Genomic DNA, 18,080 nt, shown 5'->3' on the forward strand with positions numbered 1-18,080 from the left:
CATTTTTCTTACAAAGAAGAAACAACTAACTGCAAACTACCTGCTGGGCAGCAAACCAGCTTGAAAGCGTTTTATATTTCTATTAGAATATTTCATTACGTGATTATAATAAATGGTTCAAATCCGAGGCCATACTGACAGTGTGGGATTTCAGCGTATGTATTTCAAGATACTTTGAAGCTACTTAACCCAAATTGATTCAGATTAGTCCTTTAGACATCCAATGTTTGCTCTATAACATAAAAACAGACTAAACCATAACATGACTGTTTACAAGAAAATGCATTACACTATAAAAAAAAAATATCACTGGCACGTACGTATCTAAGCAAATTGAGAAGCACATGAATTTAATTGTTATTGCTCTTTCAGATACCTAATCATTTCACTTTTCAGTCCGAAGAGCCACTCCACAATTAACTTCGCAACTAGTCTCCAGTATAGAAATCTCATCTAAGCCTTTCTACATCGTGTGTATTTTCAGGCAACATGAGAACGCCAGCAAATTTATTCACACAAGAGAAAATGCCTTTGAACATCCTGAAGACACGTGAAAGTTTCACTTACAGATACTTAAAAAGGTATCCCAAACAGAATGTGTGTGATTAACTTCCCTGATTGCCCCCATTATGACCATCCCACTCAAAGCAGGGGGGAAAGCAGAATGAAAAAAGAAAGGAAAAAAAGAAGGGGGGGGGGGGGAGGGGAAGAAGACAGCTACTATTCTTACTTCCTCACTTATGCTTAAACAACAGTATATTAAGTGGAATACACTGTAACAAGCCATCTCTGAACCACAGGGTTCAAAAGCAGTGGAACATTAATCAAAGCAATGGGAAGCTGCACTAAATTACACGAGAGAGCAAGTTTGTTTGCCATACCATGAGAATAAAAGAATTGGGGGTGGGGGAAGACGGAGTGAAGAGAAGGAAGAGAGAAGGGGAAGCAGTAACATATTTGGTATAAGCACTAACATTTTTTTGAATGTCTTTCTCTTGATATTGTTTGATGCAATTGTCATTTTCTCTGAACGTTCTTAAGCTCTCTTCTCTCCTGGCGATGTCAGTCCCAGCAGAGCAAGGAGGATGCAATTAGAGCTAGCTATAAACCTGCCTGGTAACTCTCGGTTTAAGTGTTCATTAGATGAAGATAGATCTGCCCTTTTAATTCAGAGACATTGCATGCTAAGTACAAGTTAATAACTACTCAGGACTTCAATCCCTGACAGTTACATATGCAGGCTACTGTCTCTGAGAGGAGATAAAGACATGGAGAGAAAAAAATAGCCATCAAGTTAATCATGACCAAAAATCATTACCATCTAAGACTGAGTGTCTGATGAAGTCTGTTTCAGGATCATTTGGCATAGTTGTTTATAATGTCCACAAACATATTAGAGCTAAAGAAAACTTTGATGTATGGACACTACATCACCAGACATGGCACTGCAGCTGTACATGTTTTCAGGCAAAGGACTTAGTTCCTGTTTCTGTCAGTCTTTCCTGTAGATTTCAAAACAGCAAATTAAAATTGGTTGAGGGCAACCAAAAGTTCACGAGTCACACACATCAACTTCTACAATATCAGAGGGAGACCAGTCTGTCAGTACCATGATGCAGAGAACGGACACAACCTTCCGCCTCTTGCACACCCTGCTGGGAGCTGCTAGCAAATCTGCAGTCTAGTACTGCTGGCAGCAACAGGCTTTCCAAAGGCAGGTCAAATCCCACCTCAGAAGCACACAGAGACATCCCCGCAGCAGCCTTTCAAGCACAGATCTCCTACTTAGCGAAGATTTCTCTGGGAATGCCCATGTCTGACTCATCCTTTGCAATAACATTTCCCTTTCCTCCAAATGCAGCCTGGAACTTCAGCTATATTGTGACTCTGAAACTCCTTGTTTGTTTGTTTGGTTTACGTTTGCAAAGCCTTTTGCAGGAATTTGGTTTTCCTAGAATCATGGAAAGTTGCACACCCTAAAGCTGCACAAGAAAATGCTTCAATTCTCTCCAAAGCCCTAACTATCTAATGTCTATTCATAGCAACTTTAGGTCACAGCCACCTACATTTCTTCAGAAGGTCAGTTGTCTTCATAACAGGATAACAAATTTTGAATCACTCTTGAATGCATCTTGCCTTGTTTTTGTAATGAACTAAGGTACTTTAGATCAGCCACCATTTGAATTAATGTGCTTCCAATTGACAGAAATAAAGCAATGAGACCAGGAACTATCCAAAGGTACAGTTACTTCGCTTGTACTGATCTCTTAGCTACATTCTTAAAAAATAAGGCCTTGATGTTACCAATGCTGCTCCAGGCCACGTTCAGTTCAGTGGATTCAATGAAAGCACGAGTCCATCTGTGCAGAGCTCATTGCAGAAACAACACCAAGTATGTTAAGCTTGATCCTATAATCAAGTTTAATTAGAATCACTGGGACTTAGCATAGGTGTAAAGATTCCTCATGTTGATCCACTTGTAGGATCATAGCCTTAATGTAAAGACATAAAGCATTTTGTTATTGCTTCAAATAATCCAAGTTGATCTCCTTTAAAGAAATAAGGTCTGATCTTACAGCTGGTTCTGCACAGGTAGGGCACTTCCTCTCCACAGAGTTCCACTGACATTAACTGGCATAAGGCAGATTTTCCCTTGTAAGAGAAGGAGAGAAAAGAAGAACAGGAGGCAACAACAGGAATGAACCTCCTTCCCCCGGAGCACTCTTTTCTCACTGACTGCAGGTCTTCCCAGGGTCCAGAATTAATAAAACAGATAGTCAGATAAGGTTTGTTGCACTCCACTCCTCATAGCATCTGCCTACTTGGCTGGATGATAATATACCTACACCTAGCCCTGGGTAATAGTATGTAAACACAGAAGACAAATTTTAACTAGAAAGTGTGCAGCAGTTGCTAGCAGGGTTATGATTACATCACAGTAATCCACTCAAAAGCTGTAAGATTAGCTGTGTAATTAAAAGAGTAATAAAGGAATAGTTTAAGAATATGCAGAATTCGCAAGCACCACAAGAGCTAAACAAACTTACATAGCCATTTTAGTTTTCTGTTTATGACATGTCATCATCTTGTCCTCTTCACTGTCAGTGGTACATCAGCAAGCACCCCAGAGAGCTCTCGTGCTCTCTCTCAGGAGCCTTTTCTTACATGGAATCGTCTCTAAGAAATATGAGTGCAAGGCAGGTAATTAACTTCTAAGAAATACTATGGAAGAAGTGAGTTTTCAAGAAAGGAAATAACATTCTCAAGCTAAACGAATTAAAATTATCCACACCTTTGATTTTTTTTTTTCTCCTGTTCGCCATTTCCTTTAATGAACACCAGCAAGTTGCAGGTCTAAGAAAGATTATTATATTAATTTCCTTTTTATCTCAAAGTTTAACCTGATCTAGACACATTTTTTTCTAAATCTATTGCAAGAGCTTCTACTGGAAGCTCTTTAAAGCAAAGCCTTCTCCTATTCCCACAATGATTTGAGAAGCAAAATAGGAAGATGGAAAGTACTATTCTTCATCAATATACTATTTTTTCAACATCTCCAGGTTGAAGTAAACAAACAAAGTAGGCAAAGACGTATACATTCTCCCATTTAATTTTTCCTGTGCCTCACAGCTCCAGGATTTCATAAGGATCCAACTTAGAAGGACAACTATGGGAGTACAAGAGTAACACTGCTATGTTTATAAGTCACGGAGAACAAATGGTTACATTATTAAAAATCTGTTGTGTTATGTTGTTTTTTTGGGTTTTTTTTTAAACTAATGTTGGGACTACATTTCTTTTACATACTTGTCTTTATTCCTAAGCGAAAGAACTTAAAGAAAATGCTATCCTAAAGCAGACTTGAACTGTGAATTTTAGCATTCCCACTTTATGAGAGAGAGAGAAGGATTTCCTTTAACAGGTATGAATATTACTTGCAAAATTAAATAATCTTTACCGCACCCCATCAAAAAGGTCACTAATTCCTAGAGCTTGTTCTGTGCCTAAAAAGGTGGTGGGCTGGCCTAGTATTGCTCTGCCCCCGCTCACCTACTAACACAGTGCATGTAGAATGGCATCTAATTTCTTCCTTCCCAAGAGTTTAATTTAGCCCATACCCAAGCACGTCTCTACATTGTTCTCCCTATAGAATACATCACTAATTTAAACAAGCAAGATTAACCAGAAGCTTAAATAAAAAACTTACTTTTTCCTGGTAAAGTCTTGCTGGTAGTAAGTATAATACAATAATTAACACCTATCTGGTGTTCTTCACATGTCCTCAATCGTCATTTCTATATGTATCACCAAGTGAATGCAAGCTCTTCCTTAGATGATATATGGGATTAGTTAGACCTATTCTAAAAAATACCCTAGATTTTGCTTACAGTATCCTGGATATTTTTCTAAAGAGTTCGGTACTATGCTCAAGGGTTCACAAGGTGTGCTTTGCACTACCTGGAACACTGGAAGTCTCAGCTATTTACTTTTCCAGGTCTTTGGGACAAAGACTTTAATAACACAACCTGAAGAAAAGAAATAATTAAAGGCATTAGCCGATGGTACTGACATCGCTTTCATTCAATTTGCCTTTCTAGCATGTTAATTGAGTGTAGGGAATGAGGTAACAGAATAATGGTTGAAGAAACAGCATTCAGATATTTTAAGGCACAGGCTGAACTTAGGATTCCACATAATGCTAAATTCTTGGACTTACGTACTTAACTGCCTTCTATTTTGGGACTCACTCGGAATGTTCTCTCTTGCTCAGTAATTCACTGTCACAGTAGTTAAACGTAGAGCTACAGTTGTCCAGCACTGCCTTGTGTTTTCCAGACTCTGGAGGAAGAATGACTAAGTATCAGAGATTTAGCTAAGCTAATGTTTTTTCAAACCAGTTCCTCTTTTGATTCCTGTACCACTACACTTCTATCAAAGATGCTAGGACTTTGTCCTTCCAAGTTGTGTAAATAACATTGGGAATAAGAAAAAGATTATAGAATCATAGAATCGTGTAGGTTGGAAAAGACCTTTAAGATCATCAAGTCCAACCGTTAACCTAGCACTGCCAAGTCCACCACTAAACCATGTCCCTAAGCACCACAGCTACCCATCTTTTAAATACCTCCAGGGATGGGGACTCCACCACTTCCCTGGGCAGCCTGTTCCAGGGCCTGACTACCCTTTTGGTGAAGATATGTTTCCTAATATCCAATCTAAACCTCCCCTGGAGCAACTTGAGGCCATTTCCTCTCGTCCTATTGCTTGTTACTTGGGAGAAGAGACCAACCCCCACCTGGCTACAGCCTCCTTTCAGGTAGTTGTAGAGAGCAATAAGGTCTCCCCTCAGCCTCCTCTTCTCCAGACTAAACAACCCCAGTTCCCTCAGCTGCTCCTCACAAAACTTGTGCTCTAGACCCTTCACCAGCTTCGTTGCCCTTCTTTGGACATGCTCCAGCACCTAGGCGCTGTCTTGACAGGGATAACAATATGTTTTAGGCTACAGGCAATAGGCAGGCTATGTTAAGCATGAACTAAAGTCAGCTGCCTGTTTTAGACAATCTCAAAGCTTCACTAACTTTGTTGACACCCACTCATATATCTACGAAGTTTCTTCAGGGCACAATCTGTGTTTCCCTCTGACCACATCTTGTACCATATACATGCGAGCACATTGACTCCTCCTCCTTTGCAATGGGAGCAGGCTAGTAGATGAGCTGCAGTAGTGGACTACATACACGCTGACAAGTATATGAAGTCACTAAGTCACAGTAATCCAGTCATTTCTGATTACTTCTATATATCCTTAAACATCTGTTCTCAAAACAAGTTCAAATTTATTTTAAATACAGTTTGGCATCATTCTATCATGCTCAAAATGATCAATTATTGTATAAATGTCTTGTCTTTGCCTGCCCCCTGCATCTTCTTCTGCAACGTGCCCAAAACCGTACCATGCTCCACAAGTAAAGACAATTCATGCCTTTTGTCATGTGACTGCTAAACTGAGACTACTTCATACAACTGACAGCAAACCTGTGCTAGTGCAGATTTTACTGGATAATGTGAAACTTTGGCTATGAGAAAAACTGAGCCAGGAAGTCTGGTGAAGAATAACTAAGATTCCCCCACACTGCCTTTTTCACAATTGAGTCATATGAATGATTTCTGAAACTCTCCTTCTTTATAACTGTCTAAGGTATGAGTTATGTACTTTGTGGCTCTTGATCACCTAAAGATGTTCACCTGATGCCCAGACTCAGAAAAGTCACATACATATGCTCCCAAGTTAGCATTCTTCAGGTAGTTTAGAATTGTACAGTAGGTTAAAAAAAAAAAAAAAAAATCAAGAACCCAAACTGCATTTGAGGAATTTACGTTCACTACAGAAGGTGTATGCTTCAAAATTTTTATCCAAGTGCTAAGCCAGTTCCTGATACAATTTAACACAATTTAAAATTTAGCCTCAGATGTTGTATATTCCTTTGTGATATCTAAGATATATTTTCCTCACTGATCGCTGTCACATACCAATGCAGCAGTGAACAGCAATTAAAATCTTGCATTAAAACTCTGTTAACCCCAGATTTATGAACTTTTGATATTCTTTGTAAAGTAGTGGCTGTTAGACAACTGGCAGGTAAAGTTTTCCTCCTCTCTTCTTCCCCCCCCCCAGCCTGTAATTGTCTGGCCACACAGAGCTGAAATTAAACCATTGGCTTGAAGTGGACTACGTCTATATGTAGATTTGTGTACGTACAAGATTATGAACTATATCAACACAGTTACTTAGGCATAAGTCAGTGAAAAAGTCTAATTTCTGTAAAGATGTGTGTTGCTACTGTAGAACTATCTTAATATTTCTCTTATGTGAAGTTAACTGTGTGCATATGTTCATAAAACTTCTTTTGTACTGCATGACAGTACTTCAGACTGTCTGGTTTGTTTGATGCTCAACAGTGGAAGTATAAGAACACTTAAAATGTTTCAAATTTGCTAGGAATAGTAGTGGTAATTTAATGTTTACTTCCCCCATTCTTTTTTTCCTCAAAAAAAAAACGAAACACAAGCAACCCAACAACCCAAAACCCTCCAAAATTTAACTTGCAGTTCTAGAGCAAACAGACTACTATTGGCCTGTGGCCACGCACTAGCATAAACAGAACAAATGCTGATGCTTGCATGAAGATGAATCCATCAAAAATGCCTCAGCTTATATGAGTTTGACATGAACTAAACAGATAAAAACCCCAGTTTTAATTGCTTCTACACAGCATTTTGCATGAGTTCAATTAGCCTAATGTATCATCCAATATTAAGGCGGAATGAGAATGCACGTGTGTATAGACTAGCCAGCAGAAAGTACGTGTTTATGGACAGGTGAAAAAAACCCAACGGACACAGGCAGGAAACTGAGGATAAATGCTGGTGTCACATGCTGCCAAGAGGGAAGAGAAACCATTTCCTCCCAGACACTCAAAACTGACTTCGAAGCTCTCAGCAGCTTATTACTCTGCAGACTAACTGAACAGTGCCAACCCCCCGCAAAACTCCCCAAGTATGTATGTTTAGCCCTTTAAACTAATAAGAACCGCATTAACAGCCCCCACTCACCACAACCTCCTGGGCCACTGCTCCAGGTCCCCAGGGCGGCAGGTGGCTGCCCTCTCTCCGGGCGCTTGAGACAAGCATGACCTCTCCTTCCTGAGCTAGCTGCTTTTGCTAAAAAATCGGGCAGAAGGTTTCACCTGCCTCCTAGGCCTGGCGGAGCCGAGCCCCAGCAACCCTCACCACCAGGGATGTGCCACACGCCCCCCTCCCCACCCCCCCGCCACCAGAGGAGGAAACCACAGGGCTCCCAGCGCTGGAGCTTTACAGAAGGGGGAAACGCTGTCAGGGGAGCGCGGCGACGCGGGAGGAAGGCGGCGAGGAGACCGAGGGGCTGAGGGGGCCGAGGAGACCGAGCGGGCTGAGGCGCCCTCCCGCCGCCGCGCCCGCAGGAGGGCAGGGGCGGGCCGCCGGCCGCCTCCGGGGAGCCCGCTCTTCCTCCCCCACACACCCCGTCACGTGCTGCGGGAGCCGGAAAGCAGCGACGCTTTTGCGACAGGGTGACAGCCAAATGGTGCGACATCCGCGGCGGCCGCAGGAGCAGCAGCAGCCGCCGCCGAGCGCTGCCAGGGCCGAGCGCCGCGCCTGGGCGGGGGAGCGCACCGCGGCCCGGCGGGGACCGCACCGCACCGCGCCCCAGCGCCCGGCGCGACCCCCATGAGAGGAGGGGGGACGCCGCCGCCCCCCCCCCGCGTCCCCCGCCCTGCCTGCCTGAGCACGGAGCGCTCCCCCCGCCCTCGATGCGCCCTTAGTCCCGGCCCCGGACCCGCCTCCCTCGCTCCCCTCCCCGCCGGCGGCGGCGGCAGCAGCAGTGTCCAGGTGCGGACTTCAAACCCCAGCGCAATGGCGTCCAACGCGGCCGAGAGGGAGATCCTCTTCACCGAGCTCCAGGTAAGCGGCGGCGGTAGCGCCGCTCCGGGCGCCGCCCCGGCCCCGCTCCCCTCCCCTCCCTCACGGGGAGGATGGAGCCGCCGCCGGCCCCGCCGCGCCCCGCCGCCCCCTGCCCGCCGCTCGGCGCGGCGCGGAGCGCCCACCCCACCCCGCGGCCGGGCCGGGGAGGCGGCGGAAGCCCGTGCCCACCCCAGGCCTCTTCCCGCCGCTCTCCCCCGGGAGCGGAGGCGCCGCCGCCGCCCGGTCACGGCTCCACCCCGCTGCCGGCCGCGACCCGCTTTTGTCTGCGCTCGGCTCCCTCCTTCCCCCTCGCCGAGCGGCCGCGTCCCTCCGGCGGGGCCTGCCCTGGGCCGCGCCCCCCGGCCCCGGAGCGCCCTCCGCCAGCGCGGAGGCTGCCCGCTCCCGCCGGCGCGGCCGGGCCGCTGCGGTGGCGGGCAGCTCCCGCCGCCCCGGGCACGGCGCTGGTCGGGGCCCCGGCCGGAGGGGCTCCCGGTGGCCTCCCCACCGCCTGCGGCAGGGTCAAGCAGAGAGCTTTTCCCCTGTACGGCGCAGGGCGCAGGAGTCGGAGCAGCTTCCTTTCTGTAGGCCTTGAACTCGGAGCCTGGGAAGAGGAGAACATGGTCCGACCAACGTTATTTGTCACACGGCAAGGGTTCTTGTCGCTCCAAAAAAAAAAAAAAAAAAAAAAACAAACCACGAACAACCTCCCCCAACACTGTAAAAGGTCCTGAAAACTCAAGGGTTGGTTGTTTCCATCCCTGTAGTTTGACCAGTTTCGGTTGCCTGTGCAACTGTTACTTTTCTGCTTGTCAGCCGCAGGGTTAGATGCAATTCGGGAGCTTCACTTTTGTGCTCTTATCTGTAAATGTCAGCTCAACCTGCTAGCTCTTCCGCTTCCTTGTCCAAAAGAAAGCTTGCTTTTTTGGGGGCTTTTTTTTTTTTTTTTTTTTTTTAAATATACACCACTAAATCTATGCAAGTTGTTATGGTTAACCAGGCAAAGAATGTGTCTCTGAATTTATTAGTTGGACAATTAGCCAAAGTAAGAAGTCCATAAATGGAAAGCATTGAATTTAATGTTCGAATGGAAATTAGAAAGGCATGCTTTAAAAAGGAGAAATTTTATTTCCTAAATGCTGTTAAATTCTCCTGTAATTTTAAATGTTAGCAATGTGCTCACTTGAGTAACAAAGGAAAAGAAGGCACAAAAGAGATATAGCAGTCTACTTAATATTGTAGCACATGAGATGGCTGAAGGCTAAGAATCCATCTAAAATGCTGAACTTTAATCAGTGGCTCATAAGTGTCTAGGAAGAATCGCTATGTTAATACAGACTTGATATGATGATGTATAAGCTGGTAAACCTGTTTGAAGTGGTGAGCTGTGTGAATAAGTAACTATGGTAGTGTTACAGGTAAGCTAAATGGAGCAAAATTTCTGTAGAAGTACTGAGAGTGGGGTTCGGGTTAATTTAAACAGAAATGAGTGGAGTTTTTTGTTTGGGGGACTTTTGGTTGTTGGGGTGGGGAGGGTTGGTTTTATTTGTTTTGTTGTTTTTTTTTTCTTGGAAGATGAGACTGACAGTGATACTAATTTAAAAAAAAAAAAAAGAAAAAAAAAAAAAAAACGAACAACCAAAACAGGATGGATTAGATCCTTTGGTTGCACTGTCTCTTCCGTTACATGTAGTAACTTCTGTATTGATAAATACAGTTCTTTGGGCAAGACAGAAAGGTTACAAAGTTAACATGGAAATCCCAGTAGGGTTTAAGCTTTGTAAACTGCTAACTTTTAGGTATTTTTAAGAGGAACTTCCATATCAGGAAGAACCACTTTAAAGGTGGTGTTTTGTTTGCAGTGGGATATATTAGCAGTGGAATGCGAAAGCATCAGTATCATTTTTCTTGGGAATTCTTCAAAACAAATTACTCATCATACACCTGTGTGTAAAAGCTAGTTTATCGGCATGTTCCCAAAGTAAAGGGAACTACAGTGAAGTGTGAGATACGCCATTTCACTTGTGTTTCTTCAGGAGGAAACTTCCTCAATCTAAAGAACTCTAACTTAAAAAGTGCTTGTATGTAAAATGGGCTTTTAGTTGCATATTGCAATCTTGTGCAGAAAGATGAGGAAGTTGTAGAATGCTTGGCTACGGTAAAGGCTGAAAGCGTCACGTAGCTGGGTTGATCCAGATCATGAACGATGCGTGGTTTAGATGTTTTGCTAATACTCACAAAAACCTACTGAAAACAAGCTAAACCCAATGTTAATCCCAAGCTTGATCCTGACATGGAATCTAAAGTGACTATCAGTCAGTGATCAATACAACACATTGCTTATTGATACTGTGTGTTCTGCATGCACTTCGTTATGATAGCCCTGCGTACTCCAGCATACTGTAAGTTGTTAACTGTTAGGTTTGGGTGAAGTTAATAAAAGTGGATCAGTAGTCATGAATCAATTGAACTCTCCTGATATAAAGATTGACAAACTTTCACAGCTACTGACTAACAGGATGTGAAGTGAGTTCTGAGAAAATATGAAAAACAAAAGGGCAAAATAACTAACTGCTAAGAAGAAAGTGGTAAAACATAGATGTGGTATATGTGCTTGTTTCCAAGTGTGCTGTGTTTAATTAAGCAGGCCTTAAATAGGCCTTAGATTGCACTCCTCGCAGTGACAGTTTTATACGTAAAAAAGTGACTCCGTGTCTGATAGAGCAGTTTCTTAAAAACCTCTGCTAGCAAACATCCATTAGACATTTCTGTCCTGCCTTTTCTACAAAATATTTTCTCCATTCTTCTATATCTCACTTTAAACATTTCACAGACAGTTGATAGGATGTGGAAAGTATCTCTTGCTTCTAAGCAAGTTTTCGCATAAGTTTGTTCAAGGTGAAAAAATGTAACACTTATTCCTCAGTAGTTAGCAAATGCATAGGATGAAATAAACTTGTCAGTAAATGAATCCTCTTTTTAGTTTTTTCTGTTTAGTAGCTTCATCAGCAAAATTACCTGATTACCAAAGACTGAAAGATGACATAAAGCCAGCTTACCTTTTTACCTCCTTTTATCTCCAGTACAGGTTCTTTTGTAGGAGGGGGAAGATGCTTGGGTAAGAACCAGTATTGCTGATGTTGCCTTCCCTTCCAAAATTCTGCTGTCCTTCTCTGGGCTTGCATCCTTTTAGAACTTTGTCCAGCAGGTAAACTAGCCTCTCCAGTGCTTGCTTTCAGGTTAATTGCACAGCCTTTAACTCTTTGCTTCCTGGTGGAAGTGGCAACTCTGTTTCCTCATAAAATTAAACTTTAACTTATGATGCTGTAGGCCGTTAAGTAAGGCATCCATGAAATAAAGTCTTTTAAGTTTTATATGAAAAAAAGTCTTTTTTTTTTTTTTTTATTTATTTTAATCATTATTAAAAAAAGAAAGTTTGGGTGAGGTAGCGTGTATTTCCAAAGATGTATGCTTTCTTGGGAGTGATGATAGATGTCAGCATAGTAAGTTGATATGGCTGGGGTAACAGACATTATTACTTAGAGTATTTAAATGAAACTATTGTGTATGCAAAATGACTGCACTTTTGTACTTCTAGGTGTTCTTTACCACTTCTTTTCTAGGCAGTAATGTAAATGTTTTAAACTTTAGACTTTTCTCATTAATGTTACAGGATTTATTTTAAGAAAATTTTTGGTTCATTCAAAATTGTGCTTCCAAAACAATATCTGTTTAACACCAGGGAAAAAAAAAAAGTATATTACTTGGTTTTATTTGCCTAAATGGAATTGTTTGGTCAAGATAGAGAACTTGGGCTATGCCCTAAAGTAAATAAGCACGTAACAGACCCTCACTAGCTTCAAATGGAAGTGTTAAAGGCTCTACTTGGAATGAGTTTTTCGAACTCGGCCATAATACATATTTCTAAAATTACAAAACATTGGCAAAAACGTCTTTATTTCTGTATTGGTCAGAATAAAGGGATTTTTTAATGGATACTTTGTTTTAATGGAAGCCCTAGTTATTCAATTTCTTAAGATGCTGTACTCGGGGAATCTTGGAGCATAAAATTCATGACAGAATCATGTTTAAAGGCCATTGGTAACTTTTTTTTTTTTTTTTTTTAAAGTGGTGATGAACAGTACCACAACTGAAATATATGTAAATTATGCTTACATGGTGGCACATCCGGTATAGTTTTTAGTTTGTTTTATTTTTCCATTTCATATCTGGGACAAGAATATTCATAAAATGAATATGATGGAAAAATGCTCAGTATTTTGTTAGTCTGCGTGATATAAATTGGATAGTTGAGTCTTAGCTTACACAACTATGTTTTGTGTACAGATGTATATAAAATTAGGCACTTGTACCTCACTGTGTTGGGTTAAGCTGCTAGATGGGACTCTGAAGACCTGCGTTTCATTCCTGGCTGCTCTCCTCTCAGCTAGGTGACATTAGGCAGATGACTTTGCTTACTCATGTCTCTGTTTCCCCATCTTTAGAATAGAGGTAATGATGCTTGCTTTTCTAAAGATAAAAAGTACTGGGTATTTATTATTAGCTGTGGTCAAGTGCCTAAGGACACCTTAAAAAGGTACAAGTAACCTAATTAATCTGTTTTGAACAGACATTGTAATTAGGCTGAACAGTCAGCAGTAAGACTGCCTTCAAATACTGTTCAGCTAGGACAGATTAGCCTCAAATAATTTTGAATTACTCTTGGTTCTTTAGAACAAGAAAATGTCACATTCAAGTGAAAATATCCTGAACTAGTCTACTGCAGTTTAGGCATGAAAATGTGTGTACAGCTGCTTGGGACTTCTCAGGTCCCTACAAATGCTTCCAGAAGTGGTGGATTTAGGGAAGCACTTCAGTTTTTTTCCATTTGTGGATATATTGCTCTTTAAACAGTACTCTGTTCGAAACTTGTATTAGTAAAATATACATCCTGTTCTCAGTGGAACATAAACAGTCCTTAAAATACCTTTAGGTAGGTGCATGGGTGGGGGTTTTGATTTTGTTTTGGTTTGGGTTTTTTTCCAGCTTCTGAATTCTGTCAGTCTGTTAACATAGGAACTTGCATATGATGTAGACTTGTATACCTTTGACTGAATTTTCTTTATCAGAGCAGATGTCTTTCTAAGACCCAGATCTGTTATTTTAACTCAAGATAAATTATTAGTGATGGCTATAGAAAAGTATATTTAGTTACAGTATGTGTAATAGCTCTGCTGGAACAGTTTTATACACTGTGGATGGTCATTCATTACAATGTAACCTAAAATCTGTAGTAGAATAAAGAGATAAACATGTCCTTTACATTGGGAAACGGTGGTTTAAGGGCTTAATGATGGGATTAAGAATCTCTTCATCAATGTCTCAGTGCTTTGCTGAATTAGAGACTAAGACATTACATGGCCTCTACTTAGATTCAGAGTAACAAAGCCTTAACGGTGTGTTACATGCAGCGCGAGGGTCTCAGTCTGCTTTTTGGTATTGCTTTTTCTAGAAATCACTTGTACCACTGGTACAAATTGGTTGATGGCAGGCTTTTTGTTTGTTTGTTTTTGTTTAGCTTTCTCTATGTGGATCCAGTAAGTGGATGCGTTCAGGAATAGACTGAACTGAAGCATCTCTCATGAGATACTGCTCTGTAGCACGGGCAAGTCATTTGTATGGTACTTTGAAGCTTTAAATATTAATGCTTGGTCTGCAGTTCCTAGCACAAGCAAAATAGCTTCTTTGCTAGTGTTTGGGGGCAGGGGGGATGACGACTGTTTTGTTTTTAAAGAAATGAGATTTATGTTGTAGGATCCGATCCATGACTTCTGTTACTTTGAGATATGATTCAGAAGTACTACATTGAAACAGAAACTAGTAGTGCCATTAGTTAACAAAATGCTTTGGGCCTGTCCTTACAGTAACATTATATCCGATTAGTTTGTTTATTTGAACTGCAGCAATATAATTATGTCATGCTGACACAAGTCCACACCATTTTTGTTACTGCCATTTTACAGTTACTGATTACTTACTATGTTTGACAGCTCACCAGTGAATTGAACTACTTGCGTGGCAGTCTGGGCACGCATCCTGTGGAGCAAAGTTCTGCTCTGTGGCTTTTCTCATGGTGCTTTGTGGGGTGCTTTCCCAAACCTTCAGGAGTTCTGTGACTGTGTGTCAAAGTAATGCAGTGTTGTGGCATCTATCAACTTTGCCGGTGCAACTTCTGGCAGCTGGCGAGGAGGATATGGCTGAGTTCTGTGGTGAGCAGGCACTACTATGAACAGGATAGTACCGTGCAGTTGCAGGCTTGTGTTCAGCTAAATGGATCAGCTCTGCTGGGAATTCTGCTGCTGTTGTACTGTGGGTAATAGAAGAGGCTGAAATCAAGCTATTCAGGCTAATGCATTTAACTTCACAAAAAGGGTGAGTTGAGAGAGTTCATGTGATCAGTTGTTATGGCTCAGTTGTGGGACCACCAGCTGTGGGTAGTGGTGGTCTGATTGTTTTTTAAGAGTAGGCCACACCTTCTATTTTTCTTGATATTAGATACAGATGCAGGTTCCTACATGGTGTATCAACATTACGCCCACTTTGGCGGTAGTTCCTGTTTGCTGCTACAGTGGTGCACAAAGCTCTTCTGGGCTGGATGCGCCGTGATGGCAAAACCGTGCTCTCATCAGTGTAGTTTCTTGCTTCTGCTGGGCAACCAGGGAAGAAAAACAGGAATATTAGCACAAGTGCAGTTTTGCTAGGACAACTGCATCTACACTAAAGGCCCTTTGTTATTTTACTATAGACACATAGACAGCTACCAGGTACCAAATAAGATATGATTGACTGGGAAGGGCTAGGCTATGAAAGGTTAATATATGCAGATTTTTCCTGTTCTTTTTTTGTGCTCTAAAGAAAGGTTGACATATGGCAGGACCCAGGGAGGGTTTGCTCTGGCCCATTATGCAAATCAGGAAAACTGGGCTATGTTGGTGAAAACCTTAATGTGGACATGACTAAATTAGTTAGCTTTTTCTGCCTCTAGTTCCTATGGATTTCTTTAAGCGTTATTTTCTTCACTGGAGATGTATTGTTTTTTAAATGACAGAGAATTTCTGACTCGTTCTCTAACTACAGATCAGAGTCTGTAGTGTTATGTATGGTAGTCCGGTGCTGAAGCAAACTGGGTTTTTCTGTTGAGGTTTTTCAAACATTTGTTATCCTGCAACATGGTAGCAGGGCTCAGAGATTTTAAGTTTCCATTAAACACAAGAACATGTTAACCTGAAAATGAAAGTAGCAGAACCAGTGCTATTTCTGTTGAGAAGAACCAGGGGGACAGCTTTCCACTAGCTTTCCACAATTGTTATTAGAGTGTCACAAAATATAATAGGTGGCAGACCTATAGCCAGGAGAAGGCATAATTAAGTTTGCAATACCAAGGTGCTAACAGATTGTATGAAAGTTGTGAGATAAATCACAGTGATAATGTGGGGCTCTCTCTGTTAGTGTGATAGAAACACTTGCAAGAAGATCAGGTCAAAAAGGAGAACTTCTCATGTGGGTTACTACAACAGTGGTAGTTTTCAGAATTAGTGCTGGGCCTTAAACCCAGAGAATATTGTTCAACTCTTGGAATGTAAGGGCTGATACACCTTTTTTGTTATCTCATAAGGGTTAATACTCAAAACACTTAAAGATCACTATCATGTACAATTTCTTCAGGAAATTTAAAAATAAAATACATGAACTTCATAAGTACATATGTAACGTCCTTGTGTGTACTCACATTTATTAGACTATTGAAATAAATAGGTTATTAAAAGGAATGAGCTAGCAGTAAGTATAATTGTTCTTTACCTAATTTGGAAATAGTACTTGCAAATAATTGTGTTGCATAGCTGTTCTGAAATTATTTTTCTATCTATCTGCATGTATGCATATAATTGTTTTTCATATATAAACATCATGTAACTTTTGAGGAGAAATTGAGAGTTGGTGATTAAAAGAAGCAGAAAAAAAGTCCTATTTTTTTTTTTTTAAGTCCCAAACACAAACTGCCTACCTAAACGGGAAATAATATTAATGATATAGTTTAGTATATCACTGGCATGATAGTTTGCTTATGAACTTAGGAACTTTAATCGATGTATTTTTGAGAACTGCCAAAAGGTATATTCAGTTTGGTTTTTTGTTGCAGATCACTAAGACGCAAGGCAGGTTTCTGATGTAAATTTAGGATGGAAAAGTTCTAGCTGGTTCATTGATGACTCCGTGTGCTGGAACTGGAAGCTTTGCCCGTACTGACTTGAGGCTGTTGTTCAAAGAAAGTGTCAGACTTTGTCAGCTGGTATTGCTGCTGAAAACGAGTATGTGCCATGTTGTGTTGCTTTACATTTGCACAGACAGCTATGTGGTGAAGAGCTTTTGTTGTTAGTTTAGTTTTGGTGGGTTTTTTGCCCCTAAATTAGTTTTCAGCCAGATCACATTCACAATCCAGTTCACTGTGTGGCCATATAAAGGTTTGTACTGGCATATATCAGCAAATGGTCTGGGGCAGGAACAGACTGTTAGGGAAGGTTAGGACTGCTGGTTCTTCAGGGTGCTTTTTTTTGCCTGCAATGCTGGTTTATGCAGTAAAATGTTTATCAGATTACAGGCTGAGATTTACTCTCATGTATGTGGCTTTCAGCTAGGGACTGTGAAGAGAGTCCAATTCTGATGCAGATGAATATACAGATAACAAACAGTCCATGCACCGTCTATGGCAATTCTTTTCTAGCTTCGCGTTCTTCAAGCGGGAGGTCTCACAATATGCTGCATGTGACAGTAAAAAACTGTTTATCTGAAAAAGCATTGAAAATAGAATTGGTTTGGACATTATGTGTGGATGGAAGATGTAGTTTCATTTAGTTTGATGTTGAAGGCTGAGAACAGTGTTAAGGTTTTGTGGCAGTACGCTAGGCAAATGTGGGGATATGACCACAACATTATTTGCTAGCATTTGGAAATTGCTGTTAAACCTTTTACACACTCGAGGCAAGGAGTAGTTTTGAAAAATCTTGAGTCTTTTTGCTATTTCCGTAACTTAAGTGAAAGAAAAAGTGAGTATACAATTGAAACAGGTGGGATCGAAATTTGCAGTGAAGACAACTTACTGTGCAAATAATAATATGAAATTACTGTCCATAAAGATAATGAAGAGTGTAAGGTATTACAGTTTGGTATTAGTACATTTGTCGGTTATTGAATAGTTCAATAACTGTGAGCCATTTGAATATTTAGTAGGAAAAAACCCCAAACAATGATGAGTTGAACTTCTGCAATAACAGAATACCTCTTAATGGTCACATGAGCATCAATTAAAGCACCACTTAGAGGACTTTGAACTACTGTGTACAAGATTGATGCTGTGCTTCAGAGGTCTAGCCAAATTTGGGGGAAAAAAAGGCCTGAAAATATGGTGCAGAAATAAAAAATGTGAGGTAAGGAAGTGATTAAATGTTTTCAAAGTTCTCATGGTGTTGAATTAGTTTTCAAAATTATCAATTCTTTTTTTCCATCTTGTACGCATTGACCAGCTC

General features: G+C 41.3%; 1 protein-coding gene and 1 long non-coding RNA gene across 9 annotated transcripts in view; one reads left to right on the plus strand and one right to left on the minus strand.

Annotated features, from left to right (window-relative positions):
* Positions 1-8,002, minus strand: part of LOC309590798 — a 37,103-nt gene extending 29,101 nt beyond the window's left edge. The window contains exons 1-2 of the long non-coding RNA XR_014228204.1: positions 7,615-8,002; positions 3,048-3,177 (exon numbers count right to left, since the gene is read on the minus strand). This is a non-coding gene — a long non-coding RNA (uncharacterized lncRNA). The remainder of the gene's footprint in view (positions 1-3,047; positions 3,178-7,614) is intronic.
* Positions 8,003-8,147: 145 nt separating this feature from the next.
* The window catches only part of PKN2 (protein kinase N2), a 67,208-nt gene continuing 57,275 nt past the window's right edge, over positions 8,148-18,080 (plus strand). For 4 of the 8 annotated variants that reach the window (XR_014228340.1, XR_014228341.1, XR_014228342.1 and 1 more), the window contains exon 1: positions 8,148-8,499. Coding sequence is in view for 1 of the 8 variants with exons in the window: in XM_082313655.1 (XP_082169781.1) it covers positions 8,266-8,499 (234 nt within the window). In the remaining 7 variants the exon portion in view is untranslated. The other 4 variants (XM_082313657.1, XM_082313658.1, XM_082313660.1 and 1 more) reach the window with 3 other exon arrangements.

The sequence above is a fragment of the Platalea leucorodia genome, assembly GCF_965183815.1.
Source record: "Platalea leucorodia genome assembly, chromosome: 5".
In the NCBI taxonomy this organism is placed as follows: Eukaryota; Metazoa; Chordata; class Aves; order Pelecaniformes; family Threskiornithidae; genus Platalea; species Platalea leucorodia.